This window comes from Danio aesculapii, chromosome 9, assembly GCF_903798145.1.
Source record: "Danio aesculapii chromosome 9, fDanAes4.1, whole genome shotgun sequence".
NCBI lineage: Eukaryota > Metazoa > Chordata > Actinopteri > Cypriniformes > Danionidae > Danio > Danio aesculapii.
In genome coordinates this window covers 34,756,804-34,784,605 of record NC_079443.1, presented here as the reverse complement: position 1 = coordinate 34,784,605, position 27,802 = coordinate 34,756,804, and the positions used below count along the sequence as shown (strand labels likewise).

Genomic DNA, 27,802 nt, shown 5'->3' with positions numbered 1-27,802 from the left:
ATGATGACGTAATGTGCATTGTCGCGTTATGTTGCCTAGCAATGATGTTTGCAAACAAGTTGTTACCGTGGTAAGTAGTGCCGTCTGCGGCTGTCCTCCAACTGAGGGAAAATAACTTTAATTCGCTGATAACCATGGCGTTACCAATGCTGCCTGGAAATTCAGTCAACAGAAAAGTAAGTAATGACAACATCTGTAGAAATATTTTGTACGAAAAATATTTTTTCTGTTAAAACCCTTGTAGGAAATGTATATGCTAACATACGTGGTGCAAGAGCAAGTGTCATTTTTACTTTCGAAAGCACTTAAAATATGCATTGAAGTGTTGTTATTTAATGATGCATCATAAGGTTAATCAAAATTTATATACACAGTTGAAGTCAGAATTATTACCCCCCCCCCCTTTTTTTTATTTTTCCCCCAATTTCTGTTTAACGGAGTGAAGATTTGTTCAACACATTTCTAAACATAATAGTTGTAATAACTCATCTCTAATAACTGATTTATTTTAGCTTTGCCATGATGACAGTAAATGATATTTGACTAAATATTTTTCAAGACACTTTTGTACAGCTTAAAGTGACATTAAAAGTTTTAACGAGGTTAATTAGGTTAACTAGGCAGGTTAGAGTAATTGGGTAAGTTATTGTATAATGATGTTTTTTTTCTGTAGACTATCCAGAAAAAAATAAAAGGGGCTAATAATTTTGACCTTAAAATGGATTTTTCAAGAAACTTTATTCTAGCCGAAATAAAACAAATAAGACTTTCTCTAGAAGAAAAATATTAACAGACATACTGTGAAAACTTCCTTGCTCTGTTAAACATCAGTTGGGAAATATTTTAAAAAGAAAAATAGATTCAAAGATTCAAAGCGGAGCTAATAATTCTGACTTCAACTGTATATATATGTGTGTGTGTGTGTGTGTGTGTGTGTGTGTGTGTGTGTGTGTGTGTGTGTTTATTTGTTAGTAAGAGGCAGTTCAATATTTTTTAACCACTAAAAGCTAATGAAGGAAACATAATAGCAGGTTAAATCGATTGAAATAGTCCTCTTACACACAATAATGAAAATAAATCTCTTTCCAGCTTGGAAGAGACAAATTTCACAAGTCTCAGCATTTTGATTATTCAAATGGAGTAGCCATGATGGTTGGGACAGAAAAGCCGGGCATTGGAGGAGATCTGCTCCTGGGACAGAGTGCAAGACCCAAATATTCACGTTTTCCAAAGGGAGAGGGCAGTGGTGCTCCAGCATGGCTTGCCTTTGACAAACAGGTTTGTCATCATATAAGAATATAATATACCTATTTTTTACCTAGTGCTATAGGCAAAATATACTAATTTACCCCTCTTTCCTAACCTGAAGGTCCTGTGTTTTGATGCTTATTTCAATGAAGCTGTTCCTCAAAGGAGGGAAGAAAAATATAGAGTACGAAAGTGCAAGATTTACTTCTACCTGGAGGATGACACCATACAAGTGGTGGAGCCAGAGTTCAAAAACAGTGGCATCCCACAGGGTGAACCATCAGAATCAAACATTTAGTTTCCAGATTAATGACAAACCAGTAAAAAAAACATCTTGTCTAAATTCAGCCGTTCTCTTTCTATACAGGAACCCTGATTCGGCGCCACCGCATTCCTCTCCCAGCTCCTAAAGATGATTGTTTCTACAACGTGCACCATTTCAACATCAACCAGGAAGTCGTGTTTTATTCCAGAAACATTATGATCACAGACTGTGACCCCTTCACTCGCAACTTTTTGATAAAAATGGGAGTCCGACTGAATCCTCCTGCTTCCACACCAGCAGATCCCTATACTACCCTTCGACAAGAGGTAAGTAAGGACCAGGCATCTAAATAGCAATATCAGAACTTCCGTATTATAAAGTGTGTTTCCCCTGACAGTTGGAGGAGAACATGAAGCCACTGCGGCCGTATGAAAGACTGGATACCCTGAGGCAGTTTTTGGAGCATGACCGCCAAGTCCTGCGCTTCTACTGCTACTGGGATGATAGTGAGAGCATGTTTGGAGACCCCAGAGAGCTGATCCTGCATTACTTCCTGGCAGACGACACCATGGAAATGTATGAAGTTGTTCCTCCAAACTCTGGTCGAGACACTGTCCCTAAATTTCTGCACAGAGGCAAGCTTCCCAAGGTCAGTAAGAAACAGCACAATATGACTTTACATATGTATAAACATATTAGAAAAGAAGAATTCTGTAAAGAAGAATCACATGTATTAGAAAAAATTATGAATTAAGCAGAACTACCACAATTATAATAAAAAAATATTTGACAAGGGACAAATTAGCATAGGCAATGCTTTCTGAAGAATCATGTCACACTGAAAAATGTATTCATTTCGCTTTAACAGTTGACGTATCTCATGAATCACAGGTTTTCTTGTTTTGCTTTGTTTAATTAGGCTTTCGGATTGTATTATGAGACCTTGATCGATGCGCCAGACCTGATGCGATTCCAATGTTGAACATTTACCTCAATGGTTTAAAAAAGTAAATTTAATAGACATGTTTAGTAGATTCAAACAATACATTGGATGAAAATAATATAAATATATATATATATATATATATATATATATGTATGTATGTATGTATGTATGTATGTATGTATGTATGTATGTATAGAAATTATTCCAGAAATTAACAAATTATTGGCAACTAAGGATTTTGTACCATAATTTTGTTAAACATTTCTGCACAACCTGACAAAAGTCTTGTCGCCTATCCAAGTTTTAGGAACAACAAATAATAACTTGACCTCTATTTGATCATTTGGTATCAGAAGTGGCTTATATGAAAGGCAAAGCCCTCTAGATTACGCTTATTTTACCAAAATAAAACATGATCCTGCCTTGATTTTTATTGATTTAATTAGGACAGTAAGGTCTGACTTTGCTGGGACAAAAGTCTTGGCACTTAACAGAAATAATGTACAGTATAGATTATAAAGTCATGGTGCAATGGAAAAAGAATTAATATTGTGTCTGACTCCATGAGCTTGGAGGACTGCATCCATACATCTCTGCAATGACTCCAATAACTTATTAATAAAGTCATCTGGAATGGCAAAGAAAGAGTTCTTGCAGGACTCCCAGAGTTCATCAAGATGCTTTGGATTCATCTTCCATGCCTCCTCTTAATCTTACCCCAGACATGCTCAATAATGTTCATATCTGGTGTCTAGGCTGGCCAATCCTGGGACACTTTGACCTTCTTTGCTTTTAGGAAATTTGATGTGGTGGTTGAAGCATTAGAAGGAGCGCTATTCTGCTGAAGAATTTGCCCTCTCCTGTGTTTTGTAATGTTATGGCTACCAAAATGTAATGATAGCTCAGGCTGTTGATGTTGCCATCCACTCTACAGATCTCTTATACACATGTCTGTTCCTTCCCCAAACTTGGAATCTTGGGTCAATGCAGGTTCCAATAGGTCTTCTGCAGTATTGGTGATGATTGGGATGCAGTTCAACAGATGATTCATCTTAAAAATATACCGTCTGTCACTTTTCTAAATAATCAACTAGAAGTCAAGTTATTATTTGTTGCTCTTACCACTGGGATCGACAACAAGACTTTTGTAAGTGTACATCAGAAGTTGACAAACAAACACACAAAAACATTAAGATGCACATATGTACAATTAAATATAAAAATTCCTAAAAATAAATAGAATTAAATCATTATAAAAAATTTAAAGATAATTTCAAACACTGAAACATGGGGAATATGGAAACAAGTCTTTACAGTTGAATACAGTTTGTTCCACCTTTACATGAGGCTAAGTGGTTATCAGTTCCTCTGTCCTCCTTTTCCCCCATCCTCTATGCCACGCTTTTATCCAGACTGACAGGGCTGAAAGAACATCCAACTTCCCTAAAGCACTTTTCAGTTTCCTCCCTGCTTGTTTTTCAGTCTAAATTCATTATGAAGGAAGAATGATTTGTCCAGGGTTTTTTTTCTATTGTAATGTTGCCTTGTCACACATTCTGTTGCCTTTCACTAAATGTCCTCTGAAAAGGTTTTCAGCAATCCCCCAATGAGAAAATAATTATCCCCGTTATTTTCTCTTGATTTTACCAAACAGCACGCTCCTATTCCCAAACGTCAGCCTGGAGAAATAACAGACCGCACAGTCCTCAATGTATTTGGACCAGTCGGACAAGGAGGACGCTACATTTTGGACAGCCTCAAAGTAAGTTCTGATTAAAAACAAACAAAACCGCCCATAGTGAATGCCCTAAAAGATAATAAATATCATTCTAATTAGTTTATTAGCCAATTGTTATGTAACTTTTCTCACTCACTATTTACAGACTGGAGCAGTAGAAGAAGAGTTCTATAAAGACTGTGATCTGACCATTGGAGCTGTCATTAATGTATGGGGTCGAAGGGTGTTGATTTGTGACTGTGACTACTTCACTAAAGAGTATTATCGCTCTAAATATGGGATTGGTGAGTTACATCATGACACCTGTAGAATATTATTTATACTAATAGTGGCACTGGTGATGTTTTATAATTTGTGGTTAAATAGCTTTGTGTCAAAACAATCAAATTCATAGTCAAAGCAGTATATACAGTAAATAGCCTTTTATTTCATAGTGTTATTGTACAGTATTTTTTTTTTATAAAAATACAATTATTTATTAATAACAAAGGAGCATATAAATAGCAAATTTTTATGTTATTTCTTTTGATAGTATAAGAATATAAATCTTAAATCTAATCTTAGCTTCGTTTTTATTATACCAATTTAATTTAGATTGAAAGCAATATATAAATATTGAAATACTTATTTTTATACATTTTTATTAATAATAATAATGATAAAGAAATATAATGTCACACATTTTTTCATATCACTTATCTTTATTAGTGGTGTAACGGGTTGCAAATCTCACGGTTCTGATCACATAATGTTCTTTTAGTCACGGATCAGACCATTTTTCGGATCAGCCAAAAAGAGGAGGAGACCAATCCATTTATTTTATTAAAAATCCTTTCCATTTATTACAAAAATAGTACTGCAAGACACTTTTGGTTTTAACAAACAGAACTTAGAACCTGTATTTTTATTAAAAATAATATGAATGAATAATCAGCTGAATAAAAATAAATAGTAAAATATCCAGTACTGTGAAAAATTCACTGTTACTACAACTGTTGCTGATAACGCTAAATGTATAAATCTACATTATAATTTGTAAAACCCATATTTATTTTTAGTCTCATTTTCAATAAATGATTTAGTTATTCACTCATAAAACTTTGTGTTTTATTGCTAGATGCATCATTTTTGAAGAATTATTCAGTGTCATATTTTTGATGGCTGGTTGTCGTGACCTATTGGTTAAATAATGTAATTGCTGCCTACAACTTTCATTTTTGAGCATTGTTAAATGCATAGTACGGAGATTTAGATTTTTACCATAAACATCAATGATTTTATCTAAACTATAAACTGTTATCCTAGTACTTCTGTGTTATTTGACTGTTTGAAACTTCATAACTCAAATGACTAAAGACATATCTCTTACTTGATTTTTGCCTTTTTTCAAACACAGATTTAAATGCAGCGATTCGAAGGATTAATAAACATATGTGAAATAAATGCACTATCATTTATAATTTATGTTGCGTGGGTGTTGAGATCCCAAACTTTTAATGATTAATCGTGCAGCTTACACTAAATGCATTGATGCAGGCTAAACAAGTAGTGACAAAAAACACCTTTAATGAAACCCACCACATCCCGAATAACATATCAGAGCTTTTTCCGTCATCATTATATTTTACAGGAAAGCCTAAATGCTTTCATACATGTGATTTGAATGACGCAAGATGTCTCTGTAATCGTTACAAATTTAGGAGTAATCTACCCGTAAAAAAAGTATTAATTTGTGGGCCACGTGTGTTCTGAACCATGGGTTGTAATCCGTACGAATCATGGATCAACTGTGATCCATTGCACCACTAATCTTTATAATTGACTTTAATAGTATAAGAATTAAATTCTTTATTATTAATAATAATCTCTTAATAATTGTCCTATGTCAAGTTAATATTAATAATAGTAACAATAACAACAACATTAATATTTTCATAACCCTATAAAGAACAAATAATTTGGAGAATGCATTATTATTTTTATTATTATTATATATATTATGTGCATTTCAATGGCTCAGTGGTTAGCACTGTCGCCTCACAGCAAGAAGGTCGCTGGTTTAAGTTCCAGCTGAGTCAGTTGGCATTTCTGTGTGGAGTTTGCATGTTCTCCCCATGTTCGGGTGGGTTTCCTAAGGGTGCTCCGCTTTCCCCCCATAGTACAAAGATATGTGTTAGGCAGGGCCGGAGCAAGCTGAACTGCCGCTCTAGGCAAAGGACTGTCACGCCACCCTCAACCAGTGTTACCAGATGTAGCTGACTGTGACTGAAATCACGTGAATTGAATAAACTTAAATTGGGTGAATGTGAGAGTGTATGGGTGTTTCCCAGTGCTGGAATGCAGCTGTAATGACATCCACTGCGTAAAACATATGCTGGAATAGTTGGAGGTTCATTCCACTGTGGTGACCCCTGATAAATAGGGACTAAGGGACTAAGTCGAAGGAAAATGAATGAATGAATGAATGAATGAATGATGTGCTTTGATGATTTTCATAGGGAGGAGTTTGGCAGCGCTGTTACTGACCACATGATGTCAGCATTGAGTTTCATCTGTGACTCTGGCTCTGAACTTGGCTCTTGAACTGGCATTTATTTTGTTAGCTCCAAACAAACTCTCTACAGCTTGTGCATCTTGTGCTCTGTTGCTTAATCTAATGAAGTGCAAAGCAAATCTACATACCCCGACCGCTCATTCTCTACACGCATCTCATCTGTGTGGTCTGACAAGCTGTTCGTTATTTTCAAAGTCTTCCTGCCATAAATCTCACATCTCTATGAGAGACTACTGCTCCCCAGTGTGCTTTCATCCTATTGAAAAACTGTCGGAATAACACGCACTAAATGAAAGGAGCAGAACTGATTGACACCTCAAGGTGACTCAGTTTTTGGACAGCAAATATGAGCAATGGCTAGCCAGGCCTCTTTATCTTCAAAAGCCCGGACATGAGAAGCACACAAGCTCCGTGTCAACGGTAACACAATACGGGTGCGCGTGCATCTGTCTGCCGTGGCGTTATGCCGACTCAAGAGATCATAGCATTAGTTACACATGAGCCTAATGGAGCCGGGTTGACACCAGCTCTGATGAAGCACTTGTTCACCTCTCATGGGTCAAGAGGCAACAGACCGAATTCATATGGCTAAACGTAACTCTGTCTGGCTTCTCTTTCGGTTTACAGTCTGATTAAGGCACTGTTTACATATCCTGATAGGAGGCCCTATCATATACCTGGTGCGTCCAGTGCCAAGTGCGACACAAGTGTTTTTTTGCTAGTTTCAGCCTGGTGCAGGTATCCCATCCAGCACCAAGTTCCTTAAATAGCAAATGCATTTGCACCAATTTGTGTGCTGCTCTGAAAAGGAGCTGTGTTAAGGAGCATTGTTGGCTTATTGCTATTCTGAGGAGAATAGACTGTGCCATTGACCAACTAAAAGCTAGTCTAAAGTCAATGATGCAGTTTTTTTGTTATTATTATTTAAAGAGCACCTATGATGAAAATCATCTTTCGTAAGCTGTTTGGACAGAACGGTGTGTAGGTGTATAGTGTGTCCACAGTCATATTGAAGTGATAGAAACACATTAAGTCACTTTTTTTAATTACTTGATGTAAAAAACAGGATCTAAATTCCTCCTATTTTGAGGAAGAGTAGTAGCATAGTAACGCGTAAAATCATAGCAACAAGACAGGACGTGCGCAAAGCAACTGGGATTACAAGATTTGTTCAGCTCGCTGTGATCATCAATCATCATCAAATATAATCAAGAATGAGTTTTACAAGTTTAAAACATTTTTAAAACAGAGCATGTTTGTAATAAAGTGAAGACGGTAAAATCGCTGAAATTCAGCACCACAGCCACATGTCTCTATAATTATAAAAGAAGATGCTTCAATCCCGGTTAGTGGACATTAAATCAGGTTTATTTTGTACATTAACAACCGGATATGTATACAGCAGTGGATATTAACGTGTATCCTCTCACATTTGCCGTGCAAAAACCGTGCAAAGTTAAACGCGCGCTGTGTGTGTGTGTCCCCACTGTGTGTGTGTGTCTGTGAGCGTGAATTCTGTGACAACATTGTGTGTGACTCATCATTGCAGAAATGCTTGAATTAACGCCACAACAAATACATCAAATAATCATCGGGTAAGTTCTTACTGTAGTATTTCTCACAAACTTTACATGAGATCTGCTTCCTTCATGTCTGTCACTGTGCTGTTTATCTGACGCAGCCATTGAGGCACACTCTGACAGACAGGCACATGGAGAACTAGCTCATTTGCATTATGGCAACAAAAAACAGCTACACATTGTTTAAAGCAGATAGTTTCAACATTCTGAAAGGTATAATAAATAATCTGATGGGTGTTTTGAGCTGAAACCTCATAGACACATTCTGGAAAAATGAGGTAAAATAGGTGCCCTTTAAAGCATGTGTTAGTGATAGGTGGGTCCAATATGTGAGTGCACTTTGCTTATTACAAATACAGGGATGCACAGAAGCACACAAATATCTTTAAATATGAAACATTAAAGGGTTCAAATATAAATATCATTATTTTTATAAAATATAAAATTAGCTACCTCCCCCCATGCCTTCTTTACCTCAGGGGGCTTTGGTGGAATCCAGCTTATTCCATAGATGGCTGCTCAGTTTAACCTTCATTCATTCATTCATTTTACTTCAGCTTTTCGCCACAGCAGAATGAACCGCCAACAATTTTGGCATATGTTTTATGCAGCGGATGCCCTTTCAGCCACAACGGAATACTGGGAAACATTCACACACACACACACACACACACACACACACACACACACACACACACACACACACACACACACACTCAAACACTTCGGCCAATTTAGCTCATCGAATGAACTTTTACCTCATATCTTTGCACTGTGGGGGAAATTGGAGCACCCGGAGGAAACCCACGCAAACACAGGTAGAACATGCAAACTCCACACAGAAATGCCAACTGAACCAGCCGGCACTTGAACCAGTGACATTCTTGCTGTGAGGCAACAGTGTTAATCACTGAGCCACTGTGTCAACCTGTTCAGTTTAACCTTGTGCAAGTGAAGATCCATTTTCTCACTAGATACAAAGTACACCATGTAAATAGCAAATGTGCAATGGTGCAACTACAACTTGCTCTTAAAGGCAATAGGAGATTTGTGTCTCTGATTTGTTGAATCCACATTACACTCGAAACATACCCATAATTCATTAGGGGAATAAGGACAACCATTTTAGACCATGTGTCGAATGTTTTAGACCATGTGTCGAATGTTTTAGACCAGTGTTTTCCAACCCTGTTCCTGGAGGCACACCAACAGTACATATTTTGAATGTCTCCCTTATCTGACCCATTAACTTCAGGTTTTGGAGTCTCTTCTAATCTTCTGATGAGTTGATTCAGGTGTGTTTGATTAGGGAGAGGTTGAAAATGTGTAATGTTGGTGTGCCTTCAGGAACAGGGTTGGGAAACACTGTTTTAGACCATTTGTCGAACACAAATGTGCTTTTGTGAATCTCATCATACTGGGTAACACCGAATACAGGTAAAAAGAAAAGAGTCTGAAATGCTTTGAACTTGTCCACTTTTAACCAAGTTTATTACCCAATATTTGATCAAAAGATCAGAAAAAGCTTAAACAAACACCCTCATCAGAAAGTGGTAGAAATTGGACAATAGAGATGCATTTAAATGCCTGGTGTACATGACAATGTCTCCTATTTTACAGAGGACTTTCCATCTATCTCATACAAGGCCTCGCCGCCTCCTAAACCAGCCAGACAGGTGCCACCCTACACTGGATTTGGATCCGAGGAGGATTCGCTATGTTCCTGCCAGGGTTTGCTGCCTAAACCCCCACAGAAGGATTTCAAGAAGCTTATGGAGAAAGACAGGTAGCCAACAGTATTAATCTCCCACAGGACACTTCCCTTCCATTTCAAACCATTAATATTATATCAAAACAACATGTCAGACTCTTACTGGCTTTCTGATCATTCTGACAGAAGAGTTTAGACCCTTGTCTATCCCATTAAAATCATCTTTTAGTTAAGTGCAGCTCTTTGCACTAGGAAGTGGGCGAACACATGCCCTTTATAAATAATCAAAGGCTTAAATGCAATCTCATGATACTTCTGATGTAAAACACGCTTTTGCAAGTCGGTTTATTATTATACATAGTTTTCACAGAGCTTTGCTTCCAAATATAATCCCAGAACCAGTATCACACGGCAAATTATTCTCTCGCTCAATTTGCTTTGGACAATACTGCGTTAGAAATTGGCAGGCATAGGGGTTGAACAGAAAAAGAAGGCTCTGCTAAATAAAGAATTGTTTTATAGATGGTAAACTCAAAGCAGATAAGTGACAGGAATAAAGCCACGGTGAATAAGCAAGGAAACTTCCTGAATGGTCTCCTCGGCCTGGTGAACTAAATATTTAAAGATCATTCACTGTAAGTTGGAAAGAGGACAGCTTTTTCTGAAAGAGAACTTTCTAGTAAAGTAGAGGTCTGTTAATGTAATAAGCATATAAGAATACTTAACACAAAGATGTCGCATGCAGGTCATTTTAAAACAGACGGTGATAGGCTGTGAGTGATGCTAACAGCTTAAAGGGATAGTTCACCCAAAAATGAAAACGATCCCATGATTTACTCACCCCCAAGGCATCATAGGTATATATTAGGACTGTGCGATATTGGCAAAAGAAACCTATCATGATTTTCTTGAACAATATTGCGATTTTGATTTTAATCACGATTTTGTCACAGACAGACTGAATCTGTGTTTACAGTGTGAGTCTAAAACATACTTCATAAGAAAAATAATTAGATCTTTATCAAAGACCTGTAACATGTCTCTAAAACCGACATAAACTAAAACAAAAATGACCTAGTAAAGCTGTAACAAATTGTCTCTTGAACAGACCTTTGGCAAAACAAATATGCGTATGTGTGTGTGAGCATGTGCGCTGTCAAACTCAAGCAACGCTGAGTTCAGACTGCATGATTTTAGCCCCGATTTTGACTCGCTGACAGGTTTTGAGAAATCGTTGACAAATGCCTGAAATCACAGGCAAATTGGTGCATGTTCATGTGAGTAACAATCACATAGTGTGAATTATCAGATATTTATGAGATATTTATGAGATATTTGGCATGCTAAATATCTCGAGCTGTCGGTGATTGAAATCCTGCTGTGTGGAGTGTGTTCTGATCAAAAATAACATTGCCGATTACCTACAGCCAATGTGAGAGCAGCATCTACTAGTATGGGTACCTGTAGGCCAGCCGGAGGTTAGGGGAGAAGTTAAAAGCGCTTATTTTTAGTTTATTTGTACCAAAGAAACAGAGGAAAACCTAGTGTAAATTTGGCATGAGCACCTGTGTCTGTTTGACGTGCCATCTGAGCAATATCACAACCAGAAAAAAGTTTAGGAGAAATTGCTAATTCCCTTCAAAAGCCATGTGATCAAAATAAGTACATTTTACCCCACTAAAGGCGTCTTTTTCATTATGCAGTTAATAACAAAAGATATACTACATGACCTTGCGTTGTTTCCATTTGGCGATTCTCCTACTGTAAAGTCATGCATTATGAAACCCCCTGTTGCCAAACCATCTTGCGGTGTAAATACAACGACAACAGAATGCTAAATTAGATAGTCATGCAGTATGAATACATCTGCGACACGAATACTTTGAAAATCGGGCAGTCTGAACTCTGCATAAGGCTCAGATGTTCTGCTTGACCAAATCTCAGAAGTAGTTGCTTGTGAGTTCACAGATTTGTTTTGTCATGCATAGATCATAGACCTCTTTGTGACACTGCCGTGAAATAGGCCATTTACATATCGCGTCTTTTGCGCGCACAAGTCCATTATTCCCAATGGAGGTGCATGGATTGCGTGCACATGCTTTCCACGCGCTTTTAGACTTGCAAATTACCTGGTTCTGCCATACATCAGCCTTCCTGTATCCAAAGTAACTTAATTCCATACCACAGATGTTGACTTTTTTGGCACCAAGTCCTCCTGTGCTGAACTCATCATCCCTGTATACCAGCGGTGTCCAAACTCAGTCCTGGAGGGCCGGTGTCCTACTGAGTTTAGCTCCAACTTGCTTCAACACACCTGCCAGGAAGTTTTTAGTATATCTAGTAAGAGCTTGATTAGCTGGTTCAGGTGTGTTTGATTAGAATCGGAGCTAAACTCTCCAGGACACTGGCCCTCCAGGACCGAGTTTGTACACCCCTGCTGTATACACAGGCTATTCAGTCACCTGCTCTCGTGATTTGTTTAGGCGCGCTGCGTTATGATTGGGACAAATTCCATGCTGCAGGAAGATCGAGCTGTAAGACGATTTAGAAATCACTCATGTCCAAATTGCAATTTCGATTCGATTTCAATTAATCGCACAGCCCTAGTATATATGATTGACTTCTTTCAGTCGAGTTATTTAAAAAACTATCTTGGACTTTTCCAGGACTACAATGGCCATTTTTGGCTGATTATTATCAGCAGTCACTAAAGTGCATCTATCCATATTGAAAAAGTCCCACACGGCGTTCTTGAAGGCGATTAAAGGTCTCCTTTACTGAATCCACTCATCTTTGTAAGAAACATATCCATATTTAAACCTTTATAAACCATTTTGTGTAACTTCCAGCCAGTATCCTCCATCATCTTCTTCTCTTTCTTTTGAGGTGCATGTTTTGGTGCAGTAGCGCCATCAGCTGGACAGGACTGTCTTTTTTCACTGTTTCTGCATTTATTACAACTTCATGCTCAAAAGATAGAAAAGCACAGTCCTGTCCAACTGATGGCACTAAAGTGTTTGTTTTAAAGGCACAAACCAGCACAAATTGAGCATAAACGAATGACACCAGTTTGGTGAGATTTAGAGGAAATGGGATGGAGAGTGACGTCACGGCTCCCGAAATATTTAGCTTATATCTAAACGAGTAAAACAACAGTGTTTGTTTTACTGGCACAAATTGAGCACAATTGACCTGTGCTGATTTGAAGTGATTTGAGCAACATGGGATAGAAAGTGACATCACATGGTCAAAAAAATAATGCTTAATTTCTCAGACCCCAAACCAGCACAAACGTTCGTTTTTTTGCGGCACAAACTTAGCACAAACAAATGGCATAGTTTTGGGGATTATTTGTTTTTTATGGGGTGCCAGCTTCATGGAGGTTTGATTCGATTGAAAGAAGAAAATTATATGTACGATTAAATAATTTTCATTTTTGGGTGAACTAACCCTTTATTGAATGGCTAGATCTCACAATGCTCAAATTAATAGTTCACAGTTTGAAATGAGAACATTTTATTGAGAACTGCTGATCAGCTCAAACAAACTGCATTAGGCTAAATATTCTCCTACATGGCCATAAAAAAATTCAATAAATGTAATGAATCATTTAATTTCATTATAATGTTTACTTGTAAAAATCTTACGCCAGTTATTGTTCTCAATTTTAGGCAAGGTCTGGTGAGCAACGTGTTGAGATTTGTGGGGAAAATGCTGACAGACAGTCCCGTTGACAAGGAACGTGTTTTTATCATATGCTTCTACCTTACTGATGACACAATAGCAGTTTTTGAACCTCCGCAGAGGAACTCAGGTATTGTCAGCCTGTTCATACAAATCCAGTTCAGGAAAATAAACATTTAAATTCTACTGAATGTTTTCATAATGCTCTTGTGATGAAGGTGTGATCGGGGGTAAGTTCTTGGAGAGAGGGCGAGTGAAGAAGCCAGGACAGGAGCTGTTTAAGAGTGAGATGTCGGAGTATTTCACAGCTCAGGATTTGTATGTTGGAGCTCATCTGCTTCTGAACAGTCAACCTTTCCAGCTGCTGGATGCGGACGATTTTACATTCAGCTATATGGAGCAGCATGCAGATGAGGTAACACAAAAACCATATCATTGCTTCACTTTCCAGCCTGTTTCAATTAATGTTGCTGAACAAAATATCGAACTTTTTGCTAAGTCGTGCCAAGATATATGTCTCTATATAGAATCTCCATTAAAAGTCCTTCACTTATTTTTCTCAATTATTTAGTTCCCCAAGGCCAACATTGGCACCATCATTAGCAAGGTAAAATCCATCAGTGAGGAACAGCAGAAGAAAGTAAAACAGTTTTTCATGATGAGTGACCCAAGCAGCACTGGCTTTCTTCCATATGAGTCATTCAGGTAAGGAGCTGGCCAAAAATACACAAATAAAAGACACATTACATCTTGTTCCCGCCTGCCATATATTATATAGATATACCGAGTGAGATTCTGGATCAGTTTCACTGATTCTGAGATTTAATTATGGGTATGATTGCTTGCAGAAGTTCAAAGTTTTCTGTAAAGTGATTGGTGCAATAGACCTACAGGCAAAACATGTTAAGTTTACTTTTGTTTTAAGCCACAAACATTTAGATGACCTTTTTAAAACAGCAAACAGCAGGTTTTGTGCATTTCTGATCCACATACAGCACCCGCTGTCAGATTTGAAGCACTAAAACCAGCAAGCAGTGTAAAACGGTTTAACATGATTAATTTATAGAGGACAGTGATATTAACACTCAGAAAATAGTAATAGATATTATTAAGTGCAGTAATATGTGACAAGTTTAGTTGGACTAACATGTTTTATAAGCTTTTCACAAGCTATGAACTGATAAAAATGCAATGAGCAAGTGAATGCTATTTGCACTGACCAAACAAACAGAACCGAATTACTAATGTGAACATTTTCATTACTTCATTATATCATTACTACATAAGCTTTAAATACAAAGCTGGTAAAATGAAATGTAGAAAAAGCCTTGTTTTTGTGATCTAGGTGGGTGTTAAAGGGATGTGACATCATGTGAAAACTCTGAACAGAACTGACAGGAAAAATCAAGGACAAGTCATGCCAGGTTAAGCATGGATTATGTTTAGAAATAAGTGAACTGAATAGTTAACACATTACTACTGGGTATTTTGAGTTACAAAGTAACAAGTTGCTTTAATTTAATAACTTGAAAACTGAACTTGTTACTGAAAAACTACAGTAATGAATTAGGTGATTTAATTAGTTACTTATAGTATAGTAAATACTGAAAATACTTTCAGGAGTTCTGTATAAGTCATTTCAGGAAAGCAGACTATTTGTATTTTTGTTATATGAATAGATTTTGAATAATAGTTATATTTTTGAACTAAAGAAGGTTATATTTATCAATACAGCTGCATTCTTAAGAACTAGTTAGAAAATGAATTAGAAATGAGTTAGAAAATAGTTCATGAAAATATATAAATTCAGAAAAGCAGAATAATACATATTCCTATTTGTACAAATATTACAAAATTTCCCTATTCAGGTATTTTGTAAAATAATTATATTTTCAGCTAAAGAAAGGTAAAGAAAGAAAGCTGAAGAAACAATTAAGATGTTAATAAAAATATATGGAGTGTACAGTATGAAAACAGATGTCTTTGAAAAAATTTGAAATACTTTTGTAATTCTGATTAACTAAAGAATGTTATGCTTTTTATTAAAATGTTTAAGCATTTCATGTTTTATTAAGCAAAAAGGCCACATTTGACTCAAAGTTTAAGAATGAAGTTTTATTTTTATTCTATATTTATTCTAAAAATGTTTTATTTAGTTATTTAATTCCTTATTGAGTAATTAAAATACTTATCAGACATTGTAATTAGAAATGTAATTCAAATACAATTTGAATAATGTAATAGTTGCCAATTAATTACTTTTTTAATTTACCCAACATATCACTGTTATGTCACAGAAAAACAATTAGACAAATGAAGAGAGTAAAAGCTGCGTGTTACCTCTTCAGTTTGAGACAGTGATTGAGTAAATGTCTATGTGGTTGCCAGGACTCTGTTGGCAGATCTGGACGTGGAGTTGTCCGAACATGAGATCATGACACTGGGTCGTGTTTATTCGGTGCGGCAGCAGCCAGAGGTGGACGTGGGTTTCATGCTTGCTGTGGCTCAGGATCATCTGAAGAAGAAAAACTTTGAGAAGTTCCCAGAAATGATCCAAGCTTTTATACATGAGGACCGGGACAGGTATAATCTGAGCATTGAAAATAATACATACAATTTTTTAGCTTATCAATACAATTTTGATCAAAGATACATTCTAATTAATTTTAATTAAGAAAATGCAAAGTGCGGGGCAAAGATTAACTGCAATTAATCGAATCCAAATAAATGTTTGTTTTGACATAATATATGTTAGTAAATTATATGTGTATTACGCATATGTGATACACACACATAAATAAAAACCAAACTATACTAAACATAGATATTCATCCATTCATATTCTTTTCGACTTAGTCACTTTAATGATCCGGGGTCGCCACAGCGGAATGAACCGCCAACTTATCCAGCACGTTTTTTACGCAGCGGATGCCCTTCCAGCTGCAAACCATCTCTGGGAAACATCCACACACACCCATTCACACTCATACACTACGGACAATTTAGCCTACCCATTTCACCTGTACCGCATGTCTTTGGACTGTGGGGGAAACCAGAGCACCAGAATGAAACCCACTGAGAATATGCAAACTCCACACAGAAACGCCAACTGACCCAGCAGAGGCTCGAACCAGCGACCTTCTTAACATAGATATTAATATTTACATATAATTAGTATTGTATACATATATCATTCATATCTAAATATAAATAAAAAATTTTGCAAATATATGCATGTATGTGTGTATTTATATATACATAATAAATATACATAGTACACACATATACAGTTCAAGTCAGAATTATTAGCCCCCTCTTTGAATTTTTTTTCTTTTTTAAATATTTCCCAAATGATGTTTAGCAGAGCAAGGAAATTTTCACAGTATGTCAGATAATATTTTCTCTTCTGGAGAAAGTCTTTTTTGTTTTATTTAGGCTCGAATAAAAGCAGTTTTTAATTTTTTAAAAAACATTTTAAGGTCAAAATTAATAGCCCCTTTAAGCTATTTTTTTCGATAGTCTACAGAACAAACCGTCATTATACAGTACACTTGTATAATATCTAGTCAAATATTATTTACTGTCATCATGGCAAAGATAAAATAAATCAGTTAATAGAAATGAGTTATTAAAACTATTATGTTTAGAAATGTGTTTAAAAAATCTCTCTGTTAAACAGAAATTGAGGTTGAAATTGATATTTTAGATACAATTATTCGTAATTAGTCTTTGCCCTGTACTTAGCATTTTTTAAAATTAAAATTTTAATTTATCTTCACCACATTTGTATTAATGAGTAATAATTGTATTATCACATTTGTAATTAATAAAAAAAAATTATTAAAAATATTATAAATAAATTAAATTATAAAAAAATTTTAACATGTATTATTTTTATATGGTCTAATTTTTTTGGAACCCACTGCATTTAAATATTTAATCTCATGAAATAAAATATAATATGTGTTCTATTCTATACTTCAACTTCAATACGACCGCATGCATAAAATTATGTATAAAATCAACACTGACATCAACATGCCTTCATACAAAACCACAAAAGCCTAACGCACGTACTTTAGGGACACAAACTCACAGTTCTTCAGAGAGTCACACAGTCACCCTTAACAATCACGCAGAGGCAGAATAAGCATCAATCTGCTTTAGATTGAGGGGGTGCGATTAGTTCCAGCGACTCAACTGAAGCATTGGAAACAGATGAAGACCTGTGGCTTGTTGCAGCCAGGGGAAATGGATGAGGAAGAAAGCCGACAGGTCAACGTGCTTGTCCTGTTTATGTGGCCCTGTGGAAAGTCGACTTATTTTACGATGTTCAATATGTCCGGAAAATAACCAAGCTGGAATGTGTGCGCGTCTGTCGTGAACTGCATAGGAAGACTGTAAACTGCATGACTATTTGAGAATCAGACATGTTTTCATATGGTTTATAATGTGGAGAAGTTTGGGGTCAGTGATACTTTAGAATTTTTAGACATTTATACTTTATGAAGACAGTAAAGATTGAAATTGTTAATAATGGTTGATTGTTTTAAATAGCTTTTTCTTTTTTAGCTTTTAATTCATTTAATTATCTTATACTAAAAATGATCATGAAACTGAATATTGACTGCTCAGATTCAGTTTTGCTGTTATATTTGATCGATTTACTGAATTAATGTGCTGTTAAAGGTTTCGATTATCATTTGAATTTGTTTTTTATCTTGTGTTTTTAAGTTAAAGTTCAAGTCATTTTGTTTTTATTATTTTTTATTTTAATATTTTATGTTTTAATTATTTTATTTTTAAATGTAGTTTGTAAATGTAAAGTTGGTTGTACTCATTCCGGTTTTAATCATCTTTTTATTCGTTTTTGTATTAATATTTCTTTACTGATTTATTATTTTCTTTTTTTGCTTTAGTTTTGATTGAAAATTAGATATATTTAAGTTTGTTTATTTAATTAAAATAAAACAAAAATTATCTTCAAATTAGTTTATTTGTGCTTTATTTTTTTTAGTTCAGGATAATCATTTTATTCGTTTTTTTGAGCTTTAAATATTTTTATCGTTTCATTTTTAATTAACAAATGAATTACGAAATATAATTATTACAATTTAATTCAGCTTTAATGTAAGATAAAAGAAAATGGGAAACATTTAACATTAAAGTAAAATGTTTCTAATAAATTACAATACATGCATGGGTTTCCTCCGGGTGCTCCAGTTTCCCCTACAGTCCAAAGACATGCGCTATAGGTGAATTAGGTAGGCTAAATTGTCTGTGTGTGAATGAGTGTGTATGGATGTTTCCCAGTGATCGGTTGCAGCTGGAAGGGAATCCGCTGCGTAAAACATATGCTGGATAAGTTGGTGGTTCATTCCGCTGTGGCGACCCCGGATTATTAAAGGGACTAAGCCGAAAAGAAAATGAATGAATGAATAGCTGTTTTAACATTGAGTTATGATTGAATTGCCTCTTGTTACAGTTATGAAATAGTTTGATAACAAGCAGGAAATGTTCATGGACCAATGACATGATCACATTGAAATGGTTTATAATAACATTATGTAACAGAGGCCAACTAGCGACCTCACTCCTCAGACCTCAGGTGCTCTGGCGACAGATGCTAGAGGCCATGACCTTTAGCATTCTTGTTAGTGCAACCGATTCCCATGCAAATAATCTGCGGTTCGATACAATTTTATATTTGTGCATATACATTAATTTAGTCAGTACTGAAGCCAAATTAGGAGTGGCAAGGTGGCTCAGTTGTTAGCGATGTTGCCTCACAACAAGAAGGTCGCTGGTTTGCATTTCTGTGTGGAGTTTGCATGTTCTCCCAGTGTTGGCTTGGGTTTCCTTCACGTACTCCCCCACAGTCCAAAGACATGCGCTATAGGTGAACTGAATAAACTAAATTGGCTGTAGTGTATGAGTGTGTGCAAATATGTATGAATAGGTTGTGGCTGAAAGGGCAACCGCTGCGTAAAACATATGCTGGAATAGTTGGTGGTTCATTCTTCTGTGGTAACCTCTGAAATAGAGACTAAGCCGAAAAAAAATTAATAAATGAATAAAGCCAAATATGGGGCTAATCTAACAAAATAACTTACAATAGCGGTCCAAAAATGACTACACCCAAATTTATATCTTAGAGAAAAATATTAAATATAAATAAAAAATAAAAATAAAAATAATAATTTAGTTTTTCATTTTTTTTTCAAGTAAAACAAAAATGATTTTATCTTTAGTTACTTTAATAACCCTGACTCATTTCTCTTTTTGTTTCTCTTCTGTCCACTCATTTGTCTCTGTAGATGTGGCCAGCTCTCATCTAAAGAGGCCCGGATCATCTGTAAGGCTTTTCGACTGCCCCTGTCTGATGACCTGCTAAGAGCCCTTCTGGAGAAGTAGGGTCAACAGAGCACAACCCTCATTCATTATCCGTGAATCATTTCACCACAACGCCTCTAAATCTCCTGCGTCTCTCATGTTCACATCCAGGTTTGCAGGCGAGTCAGACAAGATTGACTATCACGCTTTTCTATCCGGAATCAACTGGAGAGAAAACCCCGTCCCCGCTGTGCTTCCAGAGGACACTGTAAAGGTGAGCTTGAATTAAGAATATTATAAAAATAGTACATTTGGTCTAAATATACATTCATGCATTTGGTAGATGCTTTTATCTAAGGTGACTTACGTTTACTGGGAATTGAACCCAAAAGCTTCACATTGCTCGCCCCATGCTCTGTTTGAGCTATAGGAAACCCAAATGGTATATTTTTACATATACTTAAAGGCAAAACATTTGTTTTCTAAAATATATTGTAGAGATATATTTACATAAATATATTTTCTTTAATATACATTTTTGGCTATTTGTTTTTTCATTTTTTAAAAATATTCATTTAAACAAAATATATATTTTCAGCATTGATGTTCCCTATTTATTTTCTAAGAAGATGGATCATCACAGGACATTTTTAAATAATGTTTAAAATATCTAATGCAAGGAACATACTTAAAAAAAAAATAGTAAAATTTAGAAAATAAACTCTTTATTATTTGCAGACAAAAGTTACAGCTACAGCTGAAGTCAAAATTATTAGTCCTCCTGTAATTTTTTTGTTTTTCTTTTTCAAATAGTTCCCAAATGATGCTTAACAGAGCAAGGAATTTTTCACAGTATTTCCTATAATAGTTTTGTTCTTCTGGAGAAAGTCTTATTTGTTTTATTTCGGCTAGAATAAAAGCAGTTTTAAGTTATTTTTTAAACCAATTTAAGATCAATAATATTAAGCAATTTTTTTCTGTTTGTCTATAGAACAAACCATCGTTACAGGGGGGCTAAAATTAATTTAGAAGGGCTAATAATTCTTCAAAATTGAACAAATAGGATTACAGCTGTATATTTGTTTAGACATACTTACGTTAATATATATTTCTGCAATTTGTTTTTACTTTAATTTACAAATACTTCAGATCTCCATCCACATTCTGTTGAAAGATTGGAAATGGACTGTTTTGGCATTCAAACAGATTTTAAAGAGCCCCTATTATGCATTTAAAAAGGTCATATTTTGGTTTTGCGGGGCTCTAATAACAGGCTAATATTCATGCAGGGTCAAAACATTTTCATTGTCTTACAATATGCATTCATTTTTACCTAATTTTCCCAACGACTCCCATATGATTTGTTCAGCGATTCATTTGTTCCCAAACCCCATCTTAGCGCGATGCTAAACTGCGCTGATTGGTCCGATGACCCAGTCTGTTGTGATTGGTCCACTGCGTTCAGCGGAAGACAGAGAGAAATGCCCACCATGGCTTATCAACATCGTTGAAGTAGTCAGAGCTGCACGTGTGTAGGAACAGGTGAAGGAGGCCATAGCAACTACAAACGGCAGAGGATCGCGAGTTCACAAATGCATTTAAATCCGTAAACAAAGCGGCATGCGTCACATTTTTAACGTGGCTTTGGACACAATATGTGAATATGAAGAGTTAACCAGATACAGTACAAGCTGCGTGGAGCAGTTACAAGTAACGAGACACAATCAAATACATAATTTGTGAGAGAAAACAAGAAGGCAACCAGTTTAACCATTTATTATTAACGTTCACTCATTAATGTTCACTCATCTTCAGTCATGATCCTACACACACCCGCACTCTGCTAGCGTTTGAAGGGAAAGCCGTGTTCACGTTTTACTGCATCCAGCACAGACCATATTTGGTAATGTTTGTGTTGACGTCGATATGAAAAGGTAAAAGATCTGGACGAATGACGAATCATTTAAATTAATCTTTTATTAAGTAATTTTTATTTTTAAACAAGGTGCACTTTCAGATTTAAACCTCAGCTGGATATTTTCATTCACTTAGAGCTGTGTTACACACTGCATGGAAGGTCAGTTTCAAAAACCCATAATAGGGGCTCTTTAAAAAATTTATTTGGTATGCGAAGGTTGAAATAGGTTTTAAATACATGCTAATTATACTGCATTTTGTAACTTAGAGGCTCAATGAATTATATTTTATGAAATATATTCCATTGAGCCTCTAAGTTGCAAAATGTATTATAAACATCCTGTATTTAAAACCCTATTTTCCCCCCAAAGAAAGAAAGAAAAAAAGAAAGAAAGAAAGAAAGAAAGAAAGAAAGAAAGAAAGCCATGACCGTATGGGAAGCTTTATGTTCTGTCACCAAACACACAGTTTAAGATGTGTTTTGCTGAAACAGCCACATGCACATGACAGTGTTAGTGTCAGGGTCCAGGCCCTGGTCACCTGCAGGCCCCACAGGCTTCAAGCAGCTCCAAGCCTCATCTCAAGTAAATCAGCCTGGGGAAAAAACCCACTCAACAACTACTCTGAAGTGGAGCTTTTATTACAGCGCAGTAATTTCACATGCCTCCTTGGAGCCTAAGCAGAACCATCTGCTCACTTTGACTCGCATTGAGGAGACCTCTAGTTCTGCAAAGGCAAGACTCTGCAGGTGAACAAGGGGAAAAACATTAACTAATGCTTATCTTCATATTAGCCCAGCTGATTGATCACATTAGAAACTGCAAATTGGAGTATTTTGCCTAAAATGTTGTTTAAAAAAGACATTGCTGAATTAATTATGCACATATTTGTATAGATTTCTAGCTAACTATTAAAGAAAATGAGGTTCAAAATCCGTGTTAATTTCCAGATTTTTTAGGGTCAAAGGTTTTTACTGATAAAATTCTTGTAGAATAAAATTCAGCATATAATTAGGCAAAGTACGAACATATCCCTCTATAAAAACCTTCAGAATACAGATATCAATAAAACGGTGGCATTTGGTGAAGGTAATGCTGAAGTGGTGATCTGTTGTTTAGTGCAGACGCCTTTAAAAATGTATTGAAATTTAAGTTTACAAACACAAATTCTAAAGTGTGACTTTAAAAGGATTAATTACTTGACTTGACCAAGACAAGCTGACTTTAAAAAGTGAGTAATAACACTTTAAATGGACTTAATTTTTATAATTATGCACATAGTTAATTTACTTTACAGTTGTACAGTTAACTAATCATTTTTAAAGTGCAAAAAAAATTATGTTTTAGATGTTTTTTTTCCCTATTAACCTGAAGCACTTTATGAAAAGCCCAAAATCTCAAAAACTGAAAGGTGAATGAAAAAAGAAAACCTTTTTCCCCTGCAGTGTCTCGCCATAATTAACCAGCAGGGGGCATGAGCTCTCGATTTGCCCCTATCCCTTTTCCACACACTGTAAAAAAATGCCGGGTTCCACAGAATCGGCTTGTTTTAAATAAGTAGTTTGAACAATCAACAAATGTAATTTTTTTGAGTGTATGTGATGATTCTTTTTCGATATTTCAAATTCTAGTTTTCACTTCTAAGTTATGGGAACTTGAATTTTTATTCAAAAGAACAAATTTTTTTTTTCAAGATTACTTTGTATTCTTTACAGTACAGCAATATTCAACACATTCAAAATATTGCTGCACAAAGTTATTCATGGTCTGCTGAAACTAATTTGGTCATTCTAATAGGTTATCTTCTAATATTGTACCCAGTATTTGAAAAAATTTATTTATTGTTTAGTTAAATGGAAATTTTTCCTATAATTCTCACAAAGCATCATGGGGCTAGCATCATGGATAGTTGCTCTCTGCTATATTTTCCATTTTATCGCAGCGTGGAGATTGGATAAAGAAATTTGTATCCATGCAGAAGCAAGATTTATCCATGAGAAGCTAAACAGACTGCAGTTCTTTGTTTTGTTTTCTTTCTCTTTTTTGATTTGCTTGTTCATTTTCTGTAGCTCATTTCACATTGTTTATTGACTGTTAAATTTGCCAGTTTCCAGCCATTTCCCGTAGCCCTCATTGAACCTAAACTGGCAGTCATCACAATGGTGAATTACCTTGGATTTTTTTGTATGTAAAGGCAAAGGCGTACCTCAAAAACACTGTGAAATGATTGATCAGTCCATATAATCGTTCTAGTCTAGTGTATATAGTAATTTTTCATAAAAACCACATGAAGAATTATACACTCACCGGCCACTTTATTAGGCACACCTGTCCAACTGCTCGTAATGCAAGTTTCTAAGCAGCCAATCACATGGCAGCATTTATGCATGTAGACATGGTCAAGACTGCTGTAGTTCAAACTGAGCATCGAAAAGGGGAAGAAAGGTGATTTAAGTGACTATGAACATGGCATGGTTGTTGGTGCCAGACAGGCTGGTCTGAGTATTTCAGAAACTGCTGATCTACTGGGATTTTCATGCACAACCATCTCTAGGGTTTACAGAGATTGGTCCGAAAAGGTGAAAATATCCAGTGAGTGGCAGTTCTGTGGGAGCAAATGCCTTGTTGATGACAGAGGTCAGAGGAGAATGGCCAGACTGGTTCAAGCTGATAGAAAGGCAACAGTAACTCAAATAACCACTCGTTACAACCGAGGTATGCAGAAGAGCATCTCTGAATGCACAACACGTCGAACCTTGAGGCAGAGAAGACCCCACCTGCTGCCCCTCCAGTCATCTAAGAACAGGAAACTGAGGCTACAATTCACACAGGCTCACCAAAATTAGACAATAGAAGACTGGAAAAATGTTGCCTGGTCTGATAAGTCTTGATTTCTGCTGCGACGGTAGGCTCATAATTTGGCATCAACAACATGAAAGCATGGATCCATCCTGCCTTGTATCAACAGTTCAGGCTCGTGGTGGTAGTGTAATGGTGTGGGGGATATTTTCTTTGGCACACTTTGGGCCCATTAGCACCAACTGAGCATTGTCTCAACACTCAGCCTATCTGAGTATTTTTGCTGACCATGTCCAAAGTGCGAATCATCTCGGTTTCTTGAACATGACAATGAGTTCACTGTACTCAAATGGCGTCCACAGTCATCAAATGTCAACCTAATAGAGCACCTTTGGATTTGGTGGAATGGGAGATTCGCATCATGAATGTGCAGCAATCAAAACAGCATGCAGCAACAGCATGATGCTATCATGTCAATATGGACCAAAATCTCTGAGGAATATTTCCAGCACCTTGTTGAATCTATGCCACAAAGGATTAAGGCAATTCTGAAGGCAAAAGGATGTCCAACCTGGTACTAGTAAGGTGTAGCTAATAAAGTGGCCAGTGAGCGTATAAACTTACTATATGCTACAAACGACGAGGTGACCAGATCATTGTGATGTTTAAATATAAATGTGCTGGAAAAAATATTTTGATCTATAAACCATTTTTACACTTAATGACATTGTAGTCGGAGTCTTTTAGTAATAAATCATGGTAAAAATGTATATTTATGTTGTACTCATTGAGGGTTTTTGACATTTCTCAAAAAAACTATACATATTGTATTTCTATTTAGTTTTAATTTTGCTTTAGTTTGTTATTTGAACTATTTTTGTTTTTGTTTCAATTAACGAAAATATGTGTAACTATTTTAACAAAAAACAATCTACAAAATACAAACATTTCTTTCTTGTCCTTTGATACGTAAGATTTTTAGAAGCAAGAGAGAGTTTTGAGTTTGAACCATTTTCACAGTTCAAAAGTGTGTGTATACGAGTACCCTTATTTATGACAGCATGTCAGAATTTGATCTAGCACATTTCATCGAACTACAACATTTACTTTGTTCAAAACACACAAAACTGTCCCCCTTTTTGAATTCATGGTCAATAACATTGAATATTCCATTGATATATAGACTGCTGAACTAAAAATGTCCGCCGTTTTGGTTTCACAAATCTGGTCACCTTAACATATTGAGCAATAAAAATCTTATCTGCGGCAATGCTTTCTAAAAGACGATTAAGGCTCTGATTTACTGAAGGACGCAATGTCGTTAAACATTTGTCATACATTTTTAAATAGCAAGTACAAGACATTTACCATGTGCTGAAGTCAATCTGGCCTGATAAATCTAGCTCTCAGTGCACCTTAATTTGCAGAGACGTGCCAGCGAAACACATGTGCGCTCCAGGAGCCTCTGCGAACTGTTTCTCAAAGCCTGTCGTGCTGTTGTTTTTAGTTTGACGCAGACTGGAGAGGAGAAGCTCCAGAGCCTGCAGTGAAAACCATCAACTACTCGCTCTTACTGGAGGACGTCTTTGGCAGCGCCACAAACATTAATGACAGCTAAGTATGGCCTGATGGGATCCTCAAAAGCATGAGAGAAGAAGTCAAGAAGTCTGCAGCACTTTGTGCACCGCATTGATTAAACTCACATTGTTGCATGCTGTCGTTTGTGTTGTGTTGCGTGAATGTCATAATGCAGTTTATGTGTATTTTGTCTTGTGTTATTTATTCGACTTAGAATCAAAAACATGCTGGAATGAGAGAGCCGTTTGGGACCATGTGGAGCAGTTAAAAATATGAGCCGCTAAATCAAACCATACTTCATATCCAGGCAGACAGACATGCACATTTGCTGTTATTATGTGGATAAAGCTGTCAATATAATACGACAACATGCCTTTGGCTATATGAGAGAATTTAACTGGCCCGCTATATAGTCATATTCCCCAAATGTCTTTTTATGATTGGCTTGAAGCAAAGCGAGTGTTTTTCCCATGCTAAAAAGGAAATCGTCTTTATTTTATAACCCGCAATGGCTGTTCGCACTTATGTATTGGCACATTATGCAATTGATAAATGCTGATGCTGTATATAAAAAGACAGGTCGAGCGTGTCTGTAATCAGAGCTTTTGTGATCAAGGCCTCCGTTCCCGGCCAAGACAAAAAGAAGTGCATTACATCACAGCAGGCATTATCAAGTCTTCATTCCTAGCCTTCACACTTACTAAAATATTAGCCTCATGAGTTAGCAGGCTTCTGTCCGAAACACAAAGGCTGACGTATGGAGGACATTTTTAGCCTGGCTCCAGTGAATGGGGAATGAGGCCACACTTTGATATCCCAGACTGTAACAATGACCCCCGGTTACATCTGGTATTAACATCCATTTCTGTGGTCAGCATTTAATACCGACGAAAAGAAAAAGGTCCAAATTGGGATCTGGTCAGACAAACCACATTTTGAAGTCGTTAAAAATCATGTGACAACATTGTAGTGAAAATGATAGTGTGTCACAGGCAATAACGAGAAACTGATGGGTATTATCTGCAAAGCCAACTAAATAAATGTCTTTAAGCATCTATATAATGTAAATAATGCTCAGGTTCTTGCAATAATCATTTTTCTTATTAAGGGGCTGTTAGCATATGACGTGTAAAACTGTGTGGAAAACATGACGTGCATCATTTCCTTCACCAATTTTAAAGTGTTTCTGAGCTTGTGCTGAGCAACCATCAGCCATGCTCGCTTAGGGATCACCACTGACAAAGCTTTGCTGTGGCTCTGATACAAGTTTCATTTATGGAGAAAATTAAAAATCTCTGACGTGTTGGGTGCTCTGCATTCATCTGATGTTATTAGTCCATCGTTTTTACTGAAATGTGTATAAAGTGTAATGTAAGTCTAATGCTGATTGGTTGGTTCTTGTCATATGATGTGCGAAGTGCTTGCAGCATTCTGAAAAGTTTACATGCTT

The 27,802-nt window shown here is 36.2% G+C and overlaps 1 protein-coding gene across 1 annotated transcript; it reads left to right on the top strand.

Moving 5' to 3' along the window:
• The first annotated feature begins 79 nt into the window (after positions 1 to 79).
• On the top strand, positions 80 to 27,548 carry efhc2 (EF-hand domain (C-terminal) containing 2). Its single transcript, XM_056465011.1, has 15 exons — positions 80 to 176; positions 1,090 to 1,278; positions 1,370 to 1,520; positions 1,616 to 1,839; positions 1,911 to 2,162; positions 4,114 to 4,221; positions 4,343 to 4,481; positions 9,952 to 10,117; positions 13,714 to 13,856; positions 13,945 to 14,141; positions 14,298 to 14,431; positions 16,115 to 16,309; positions 20,044 to 20,136; positions 20,231 to 20,333; positions 26,282 to 27,548. The coding sequence occupies exons 1-15, from the start codon at positions 135 to 137 to the stop codon at positions 26,390 to 26,392; spliced, it is 2,247 nt and encodes a 748-aa protein (XP_056320986.1). The 5' UTR covers positions 80 to 134; the 3' UTR covers positions 26,393 to 27,548.
• Positions 27,549 to 27,802: the final 254 nt, after the last annotated feature.

Excerpts from the sequence above, each read along its gene's own strand:
- efhc2 (XM_056465011.1), top strand. The coding sequence starts at position 135 with ATGGCGTTACCAATGCTGCCTGGAAATTCAGTCAACAGAAAA. Across the intron at positions 2,163-4,113 it reads ACAGAGGCAAGCTTCCCAAG|CACGCTCCTATTCCCAAACG; the intron begins GTCAGTAAGAAA and ends TTTACCAAACAG. Across the intron at positions 20,334-26,281 it reads TTCCAGAGGACACTGTAAAG|TTTGACGCAGACTGGAGAGG; the intron begins GTGAGCTTGAAT and ends TGTTGTTTTTAG.